The 10,586-nt window shown below is 45.0% G+C and overlaps 1 protein-coding gene across 6 annotated transcripts in view; it reads right to left on the bottom strand.

The window, feature by feature from the left end:
• Positions 1-4,015: 4,015 nt before the first annotated feature.
• The window catches only part of IGSF9B (immunoglobulin superfamily member 9B), an 89,753-nt gene continuing 83,182 nt past the window's right edge, over positions 4,016-10,586 (bottom strand). For 5 of the 6 annotated variants that reach the window (XM_025200029.1, XM_025200030.1, XM_025200031.1 and 2 more), the window contains 2 exons: positions 5,116-5,237; positions 4,016-4,309 (listed from right to left, as the gene is read on the bottom strand). In XM_025200029.1, the coding sequence (XP_025055814.1) occupies positions 4,086-4,309; positions 5,116-5,237 (346 nt within the window). In that variant the 3' untranslated portion in view covers positions 4,016-4,085. Of the gene's footprint in view, positions 4,310-5,115; positions 5,238-10,586 lie in introns of those variants that run through there. The other variant, XM_025200032.1, reaches the window with a different exon arrangement.

Here is a 10,586-nt window from a genome sequence, read left to right as displayed (position 1 = left end):
GCCGGTGATGCCTCACAGTCCCTGGGAAACAATTTTTCACCATTGCTTGGGATTCTCTGTCTTTTTTTTTTTTTCTTTCAGGCGACTTAGAAAAACCGCCATGCTTGCAAAGGAGGAACTACAGTGTTAATGATAAACAGTAACCTTTCCACTTTGGACAGATTAGCAAAGTAAAAGAATTTGGCCCCAGGCATATTCTTTGCCACATAAATAAGCAGCTGTGTTTGCAGATAACCAAAAGGAGTTTCAAAACTGGGATGAAACGGGAAATATTTGGCATCGTTTGACACAATTCAAATATGTTCTGGGTCCATGAGGGGAAGAGAAAGCCCTACAGGAGCAAATCAAAACCAGACAGAGTTGTGAGAAGCAAGAACGTAGCTGTCAAGGAGCAGAGGCTATTTGCCAAAGCACAGGCCAGGATTTGGTAAGATTTCCTCTCCAGAGGGTAGTCACTGTGGTTGAAAACAGCCAAAATGTTTCCTTCCTTGGCCAGCTTTTTCCTCCCAAAAAATCATTAACTATGACAACAGCCAAGGTAAAGGAGATGGTGAAGAGACTGCTGTAAAAGGATAAAGAAAGTTGTTTCAGATGGATCCATGAGGCTCACTGGCTGGATTTCCCCATCCCAGGGTCCTATATGCGGTACACAACTGAAAGAAAGGTGGAGAGAGCTGCAGCTCCAGCCTTTAAAGGTTGAAGGTCATGGAAAGCAGGGACCATCTACTCAAAATGCCTGCCAAGTAAAAAGCTTGCAGAAAAAGCTTTTTCTTTTTTTGCAAGTTCTTATTTGGTCTAATAAAAGGTATCATCTCTGAACCAAGAGCTCTAGAGCTTTGCCTTTCTTTTTGTCTCAGACCAACACGGCTACCAATATACCCCTGCAAAGGAAAACAAACTCGTACAGGACTGACTAAGCAAGCTGACATATTCTGACAGTCTTCCCTACATCTTAGTTCTCTAGAAATATATAATCCAGGAGACATTCACTCCAAGACATGTGCCCTATTAATATGAAGGGCTACTGCAAATAATCCAGAAAGCATTTAGGAGGCAAACGGCTTGCACAGAGCTTTACAAAGTAAGAGCAAAAGAAAGAGGGGCCTTTGCAAATAGTGGTCTTATATGGAAAGCTAGTACAAAAGCGATGCGCCTCTTCCAACAAAAACTCAGCAGGACATTTTCATACCCCTCCGCAAAGGGTTGAATTTCACCTGTAGGTCGGTAGCAGGAAAATAAAACCCACGTCTGTGCAGCGTGACTGGCATGCAACCAGTCTTGTGACGTTTGCGTGCACGCACACACACGAATGGAGTTTGCCAAATGGGACAGGACCTCCAAAGTCCAAGGTTCCCAGGAAAAATTTGAGACGGTACCTACCAGCTATTCCCTTCCCCTTTGCCAGTCAAGACATTTTAAAAAGCAACTGGCCGGTCGGATCCGACCAGAAACCAGTTTTTCTGGTACCAGTCTGTGAGCTGACGTCATAGAAACAGAGTTGTCACTACCTAGCGTGCAGTGATACTAGATCCAGTCCACGTCCTAATGGAGTCTATGGCAATCCCTAAAAATGCACTGAAGCTGAAGAAATAGTCGAGCTGCAGGCAAAGCTGGATTCCCGCCCAGCCAGTGGATAATATAGTGTCAGGGATGCCAATTATACACTTGCCCAAATGCTTTGATCCATGCTTGAGGTATTATTCAGGATATCCTCCCTCAAACCAGAATCTGTTCAGGGTATTTCTGGCCTGGATGAAAAGCACACTTCATCTCAAAACTTACCAAAGTACTTGACCTGTTGAGGTGGCTAAATCAAAACTGTTTTTTTCTGGCTTAACAGGACTCTTGGATTTTTCTCCCAGCTTCAACCATTAGCTAGAATAATAACCAACCAAATCACCAGCACAAGAAGACTGGGAACAATTTCTTGGCAATGTTACTTGGGACAGAGGTAGGACAGAGGGCAAGGGGAGAACGTATGCCAAGAGCCTTGTCCTCCTAGGAGTCATCTGAGGCATCTTCTACATCCTCAATCCACTTAAAACAAAAACGTCCATGCTAAATTCTTTACTAATGTAACCACTTATTCCCAGGCAGGCAAAAATCTTGGTACTCCACCACAAGGGAAGAAATGTGCAAAGATTGGAATACAATATTCAATCTCGCTACTTAAAGTGGCTAAGTATTTATGAATATAGAGATACTATTTTAATACTACTCAGCACTTTTAGAGCACTTCTCGTTTGTGGATGTCAAAGTGCTTTGATAAAGGTGCTTAAGTACCATTTACCCCCGTTTTACAGACAGGGAAACTGAGGCACAGAGAGGTTAGGTGACTTGCCCACGGCCACACAGCAAGTCAGTGGCAGAGCACAAAATAGCACCCAAGTGTCCTGACTCTTAGTCTCATACTCCGTCCAGCAGAATGCAATTGTCCCTCTTATACAGGCCTATGCAATCCAGAAGGAAGCTGACTGACAGGTGAATCTGCCTTAATACAATTTGAACAGAATACACTCCGGTGAGAATTTGGAATGGCACTGTCATAATTACAAAGACTGAGCCATGGGAGTGTTAAAACCCAACACAACATTCAGTCTGAAAATGGCGGAGGTAAAAAAGAAGGGACACAATGAAACTCTCAGCAACGCTTTAGAAACTTCAGAACTGATGCAAGACAATGGGATTTGTTTTTACCAGCTGCCCCTAGAAATGATTATTTCGTTCTATGCATCAGAAACACTTTCCAGAAGCCCTCTGCGATGCTGCTGTGCTTACATTGATCAGACACGGTTTGAAAGTGCAGACTGAAAGCAATTCCAATACAGGCTGTTTTTTGGGGGGTACAGAGTCAGATGTTGTTCATTTGCACTCTGCAGACAGAAAAGTCAGTTCTCACTCCTCCCCTTATTGCAGCTAAGCTTAAAGAACACAAAACACCCTTGTATTAAGCTCTCATTACTACCAAGACTTCATTAATTCTACAAATTGTACTACAGGACATTTACTACTACCATATGAAGCATCATCATAAACTAATCTAAACTACCCTCATCAAAATCAACAACGTAGAGTTTGGAATAAAATATCCTTGGATTTTAAAAAACATGTCTGTCCTTGCTCATCTGCCAATTATTGTTAGTACAAGTTAACAGGTTCCATATGTACAAGTTCAGCTTTGCACAATTCCACCTATTTGCTTATCTTGAGGGTTTGTCTATGTTGGGGCAGATTAGGAAAAATTCGTGTGTGTTTTTGTTACCATCTTCCCCACAGAAAAAGATGTGGACAGGCAAGAAGATTTTGCACAACCAGAATTTTCTGTGGTGGTTCTTTAATCTTTTATTATAAAATCATCAGATTCACTGGGTCAGCAGTTCCAACCTGGCGTGTTTGTTTCATGTCACTGAATTGCATCCTGCGTAATCCTAATTATTCCTGTCATTCACGGTCATTTGTCTGCTTCCACGTTCCCTACCTCAATACGCCCCATATAAATATACAATCTAATTTGCACCTATGCTTTCCTTAATCAATACATTAATTATTGAAACCAAGAGAGAAAATCTCATCCGCCTTCCAGGGATCATAAAACTGAAGCTGTAACAGAGAAAAGTGGATTTGAGGAACACCAAATTCTTACAACAGTCCAAAGTTTTAAATCCTTTCACTCCTAGCATTGCACTTCCCAGCCTCACCGTTTCCTGCTTCTCTGAAGCGAGGCCAAACCTTGTGGAGGAGGCAGACAGGGAGGAGTAGCACTTTCCCCCTTGTTTCGAATATCCTTCCTCCTGCCCCCTCCTCGAGTAACTCTAAAATAGAAGCTCCCCAGAAAGGATGGGGAGTCTCTCCCTGTAGGCAGAGACTGGATGCTGGTTTCCTGTGTGTTAATACCAAAGAACATGTGCATCCAGTGTGCTCAGCCCACTGGCATGAGAGCCAGACCTAGAGATCATATCCCGTCTCCACACCCTCAACCTCCTCCCTCCCCGCCCCCCCCAACCTTTTCCCCTAATGTGTGTGTAGTTCTTGAGATCTCTGCTCCCTCCCCCCCTCCATTTGAACCTTCTTGAGCTGGCACTACGCTAAAGTAAGGTGGCATGCCCGCTGGAGTCGTCATGGTCCACGCTGTTGAGAATAGCTGTCTGGTCTTCAGGAAGCTGCCGATGACAGAGGTCATCCTTCAGCGCTGAGAGGCGGGCGAAAGGGTCCTGACGAGGGTGTCTCTTCTTCTTGCGGAGGCAGACAGCTTCATCAGGCCACAGTACCTGAGAGTTGGGAAGTTGCTGAACCTGGGAGGCAGAACCATCTGGGGAGGGGGAAGAAGAGGAGGGAGATGGACAAGTAATTAGCCACTTTCATTTCTTCAGGGTACCACGAGCAGGCATGGCATTTTCAAGAGCTTGCAAAAAAGTTGCATGGAATTAAGTCCTAGTTTGGGCCAAGAAGCTTGCGCCCCAACTAGGACAACATCCCAGCCAGGTGACTTGGCTGGGGAGGGCGTTAATAAAAAGGAGGCCCGGCTAAAGAAGGAGGATTTTTGAAGGAACTCCTTCAAAGGATTTGAAGAAAAGGTTGCTCCAACTGCAAAGGGGCATGGAGAGAGGGGAGGAGAAGACAGAAGAAAGAGTCAGGAGAGAACGGAGGAGAACACAGGAAGCTAGTTGGGATGCAGGGAGAAATGAAAGCAGAGATGCAAGTAAGGGGGGGAGCAGAATTAAGGCAAGGATCAGGAGTTTAAATTTACAGGTCAAAGAAGGCCTCTGAAGGGGCTGGAGAGGGGTCATTTCAAGACTCCCCAGCTGGGCAACTCTAACCACTCCAGGCTATAAGGGAAGTTACTGCTTTCCATTTTTGGGTTAAGGTCTGGGAACCATTGCAACAAAAACTAGGAGACCGAGTCTTCATTTTGACAAACCAAAGAAGCAGGGGAACCCCAGCAGCCTCATGGAAAGAGCCCGATTCCTTGGAAAGGGATTGCGGAGCAGGGAAATAAAACAGATTTGCTGCGTGAGCTCAGGTAGAGACCAAACGCTGGAATTAACTCCCATTCAGGTACAGACTAACGAGCAGGATGGGGAGTGTAGCGGAGAGTCCTGAGATCTTCACACTCACTGGATTGTTTTTTGGATTTCGAGGAGCCCTTGGATGACTTTTTGGGCTTCTTTATCCGCTGGTATTTCAGAGCTTCGAGCCTCTCAGGTGCAGCAGCATTCTGGGATGGAGATGGACGTTTTCTAGAAAGGAAAAGCAGACATGCGCCATCAATGGCTCTCTGCCACACTCTGGCCAAAAGAGCTGTCCCAGGGAAGGGGGTGGCCAATCTCCGCCAACTCTGCCATGGAAAAGGAAAAAGTGAAAAGCCCTGGGCTGATGAAGCAAGTTCAGCTGGATGTGCCGAAGTGGAACACGATGCTGAAGGAAATATAATGCCCTTGTATTGTACTCATCGTCTCATGGACAGCTACAGTCCACCGCCCCCCACCCAACTGTTGCCCTCCCTCTCAAACCCTTGATGAGCATACTTCAGGCAGAAACAGGCAAAGGTTACAGAGAGGTGTTAGACTCCAGCCCTGGCTGCTCCTGTGGACAGAATCAAATGCTTACTGATAGCCAATCTGCAGAGGAATTCAAAGAGCCATGCTAAAAAAACAACCGGCACCACGGCTCACGTCTTAAAATCATTTGTTTCTGTAACTGTAAAACCATTAAAATGAGTGTAAGGGGCAGATCCTATGTCCGACAAGGCACTTCTGGGAATTTATAGCAAATCCCTTTAAATGAAAGGAAAGAAAAAGGCACAAGGAAGCAGGACAGCAGCATCCACATGTGCAGAGCGGTGCACACTCCAGCTCTGGTGACAGTCTCCCAACAAACAGAACATAAGCAGAAGTCCTTCCCTTCCCCAATCCCTCAGCAAAAACAGGGACTGTACAGCAAAGACCCACAAAGACTTTGCAAACTAACACAGCTGGAGCTGGCGCTCTGTTCCGTGAAGACACAGCCATGAACAACAACAGAAAGCCGATAGTACGGGAGCTTCTGACAATATGTCTGGTTTCTTAACCCTTAGACGTTGGAATTCCTTGCTCAATAGGACAGGATGTACCATGCCTTCGGTATTAAAGCATTTACAAGATCTGATTTCTGGGGCTATGGCTGGAGAATCTGTGGTTTCCCAACATAGGATTTTCCTTCAAGGGTTCATTAACATTTGCTTTCAGCAGTCCATTTCACCAACTTCCTCCCTGACTGGATTATTCTTTTACCAAAGAGCATAAGAGGTTGAGGGCCAGAACTTATCCCCACTATTAAATATCTACATGGACTTCCTTTCCCCAGTGTGATCCTATTCCATCCTCAGACCCTGAAAAATCAGTTCATGCAAAAGTCTTCCTATCTGCCCCCTATCTTCTGTTTCTGTGGCTTTCTCTTAAGGCAAACCCAGTGGTATGTCACAATAGTAGGTTCATTGATGCTTTTTTCCCCAGGGACATGAGCAGCGTGGCATTGGATCAAATAGGTGACACAGGATCGGGCCCTAAGTATTTTCTTTCCACTGGTTGGCAGCTTTTACTTGCCTGTCTAGATACTGGATACTACAACTTGAGGAGGGGAAAGAAAGGGTCTGTGCATTTAGGAAAACCTACCCCTGGGACAAAGTCATTACTGTGCAACTATGAATCAGCTTTCCACAATGCTTTCACCCATTCTACTTTCTCTCTTGTTCCTTCCTCCTTCCGACTCTGCTTTCATTTCTCTCAAAACTGCAAAGCTGGCACTCACAAGGGTAAAAAGATCTTTGCGTATCAATGGCTAAGGCCAGATACATATGTGAAGTGCTCTCCCGGAGCCTTCACGCAGCTCTGCTAACACCTCAGTTTTGACCTGCAGCTCTCTCAATCCTTGATGAATTGTGCTCTACTGGGCTTAATGTCCATGCGTGCAATACGCTTAGTGATGTGAACGTGTGCCCCTACACAACTACGCCAATGGCCACCCAAGAGTGTTCATTGTGACAAAACCAATATTTGGACCCAGGTTTCCAGAGCTTAAACGATTGAGAGCTCAGCTGTTGAGCCACCCATATATTCCCCATCTTAATATTTCACTTTTTAAAGTAGGAGAGTATGTTTGTTTGGTCTCCTAACACAGTCACAAGAGACCTTTTTACAGGGGGTGGTTAACAGCGTTTTCATAACTTCTAAGCTCTTGGTAGGACCAGTCAAATGTCAGCTATTTCTCACCCCCTGATAAACTACGGGTAAAGGCTGTGATCCAACAAGAGTCAATTGTTCCTTATCTCCTGGAAAACACACCAGGGTAACCAAACTTCACTGACACCTACAAGAGAAAGAGGAAAAGTAGAATCACAATTCTTCCCTGGGCAGTTGTTTCAAAGAATTAGATACCAGCAAGCAACTTGGCATTTGAGCCTCCCACCCATCAACACAAGTGATTAAAGGATCAGGGACTGAATCCACAGAGCAGGAACGGGGTCTCTATCTGCCAGATAATGCGCACAATCAGAAACGTTCCCCTAAAAGCATTCATCTGAACCCAAGTAGAAGGAGTAACTCATCTTCTGCACACAGTTTTTTTTGCATTTTAGGTTATCCAACAGCAGTCCAGCTTTCTGGGATTTCCATTCCCTCCCATCTTCAACACTGGCAGAAACTGAGATGGGACCGATAAGCTTGGCATTGATGGGAGAAGCTGTGCTTAAACTGAGGTGAGATTTTTTTTTTTTTTTTTTATGTGCTGCCGCATTGCAATCTATGGTAAAAAATAGTGGGGGTTGCTTTACTTTTTTCTAAATAAGGACGCCACTGCAGACAAGAGATGGAAACAATAAACATGGTGGGCTGAAACAGCAGAAGCATAAAAACTTCCAACAAAGACACTGGTTATGCTGACCGTTACGTTTCTCACAGAAATGGAGCCTTTTGTTGGGAAAATGTAGACGGACCTAAAACGTTTGCCTACAAGTCCGCAGGGAATCTGCATCTGCATCATCAATGACCCCAAACCGAAGGGGGTCTCTATCAGTCACTGTGTCATTTGGAGAGATACGGAGAGAAGTCCCAAATGAAAAGGGAACTTCCTGTTCCAACTGGGATGCGGATGGAGACGCTGGTCTCTGACCCAAGAGATCAGCAAGAGGATGAAATGCCTTAGCTTTTTCTTTTAGAGACAGCAAGGGGGAAAAAAAAAAGATAACTACAAGACTCGCACTGAGGTTAAGTGGCTGGAATTTAACCATGGATTTAAGATGAATTCAAAACCACAAGGTTCCCAGAAAAGCCCAAGGATTTGCAAACCCCCTGAAGGCTACTATCTGGGTGTAAGCAGATCAGTCTAGGGCTAAAGTGGTCTGGGGAGGATTGAGAAAAGCAGGAATTGGACAAAAATCTTGGATAGTAATTTCTACTCTGGCACTGTAGGGACTCAGCCAAAATACTTTAAGCTCAATTTCCCCAGCTGTAAAAGGAAGATAAACCTCTCACCTGGAGTTTTCAAAGTTAAAAAGAGTTAAGGTGTGGGAACTTTCTTTGCTTTCATAATTTTTACTTTGTAGCACTTCACTGTAGTCAATATTTGTGCTGGGAGATAACTTCCTGAGTCTTTAACAGATTTAGACCCTGGGCTTCCCATTGCAAGGCAGCGTCCCTCTTTAATGACTGGTGCAAAGTCCACAGTAGGGTGGTGACATTTTAAATAGAGAATCCCTAAGGGCTTCTGTTGCAGTACATGCTTAGCCAGAGAACTACAGGTCAGTGGCTTAGAAAGCTTTCAAATACTCTTCGATAACTTGTAAAGCTTACTGATTCTGAAAATGGCACTGGCAGTACACAGAACATCCTGAATAATTTGATTAAGCAGCTGGGGCCCAGCAGATGCAATTGAATCAAAAGATATAGGGTATAAGAGATCCCCTTTCATGTTCACCACTCATACAGGCATCAAGGCTTGAATAAAGTTCAGAGAAAAAGATCTTCAATCCCATTTAAGATGGAAGAGTTGAAACTCCCCAGGAAGCAGGTGGCTTCCACTCAGCAGAAGACAAAGCCCCGTTTTAAATGAGCTGTTTCTCCTACTTGTTGGAGGCATCTAAGAATTTCATCTTCCTAGCGAGATCTAGGATGTGTAAGAAGGAAGGGACTATGGTTAAATTCTGTCTTTTAACAGCACTTTCTGTCAAGCAAAAATATTTTCCAATTGAAGGTAGTGGATCCAAGTTAAAGCTCGACTTTATCGACTTTAAAGAGGGATAAATAAACTTAACCGCTACCTTTTTAGTCTTCCCTGTGATTCATGTTGTGCCACTGAAGGGTTACTAGCTGAGGCCACGCTGATGGTTGCCATCTTCTGCACCAAACGGGTACACATGCTACCACCACTCCCCCTGCCCCACTTTCCCCGTTTTTAAAAGTGCAATTACTAAACTTTCATTCTTGGATACATTGGATACAACCTGCATGCGGGCCAACACTGAATTTCTCTAGCTCGAGCTGCCAATTTAAGTCAGGCCTGACCAACAGCAGCTTCTCCTATACCAGCCCTGGTCTGCCCTTCTGCGCTGCCAGGGCCGATAACCCAGTTTCTGCTCTTTGTGCCCTGCATCTCTGAGCAGCTCTGCCAAGGCTCCTCCGTCCTGACCCACAGCACTCCTGCTCATGAACTGCTACCACGCGGCTTTTCCAATACCACTCAGCCTTGACTTGCAGTAGCCCCTGTTATTTCAGCCAGGGGCCTCTTGCAGGAAGGTACTACCACATGTGACAATGTTATGAAATTAGGCAAATACCCGCTAGAGATCAGGATGCAAAGACATCCAATTTGTTTCCATTTGTTCTCTAGAACAGGACTTGCAGCCATGTTTTCAGGGACCAGCAGCAGGTGCATTAAACCCATGCATCGCTGTCACAGAGACAATGAGTAGCTGCTAGAGGAGGACATGACGTCTGCTCACCAACAAAATTACATCCTTTCCACCCACCCTTTCTTTCTTCCCCAAATGCCAGTGTTTCTGTTGTAATTTGTTACCAAGCCCAACGAAACACTGCCCACTGACCCTGTCCTAGGACAGTGTTTTGAGCAGCTGCCTATGCACAAAGAGCACAATGAACACCAATGGCCAATGGGTTCAGAGAAGCAGAGGTGCTCAGTCACCCCGGAGTACTGATGGCACAGTAAAGAAAGGGAGCTTTAAAAATGCAGGTGGCTTTCTGAAGTGAACTTCCCTGGAAACACTATAAAGCATCAGGTTTGGGTCAGGAGGACCAATGGATTAATTCTTTGAGTCTTCAACTTAACAGCACCTCCAAATGAGCAAGGACCAGAATCGTATGGACCAAAAGTTATTGAAGACACCTCAAAGCGATTGAGGGACCTCACAGGGTAGCCAGCACCTGACAAAGGGAAGGGAAATACCTAGAAGAGAAGAGTTACAAAGGTTGCATGCCCCACCATTCCTCCTTGGGGGAAGCTGAAACAAGTCTCCAATACTTGTAGCATGGAAAAGCTACCGGACCAGGTCCTCTAGCCCCGTCCAACAAAGAATCTCCCTCTTACTCTTCAAACTT

The sequence above is a fragment of the Alligator sinensis genome, unplaced genomic scaffold (genome assembly GCF_000455745.1).
Source record: "Alligator sinensis unplaced genomic scaffold, ASM45574v1 scaffold278_1, whole genome shotgun sequence".
Classification (NCBI taxonomy): domain Eukaryota; kingdom Metazoa; phylum Chordata; order Crocodylia; family Alligatoridae; genus Alligator; species Alligator sinensis.
The sequence above is the reverse complement of the archived record's forward strand: the minus strand, read 5'-3'. Positions and strand labels throughout refer to the sequence as shown.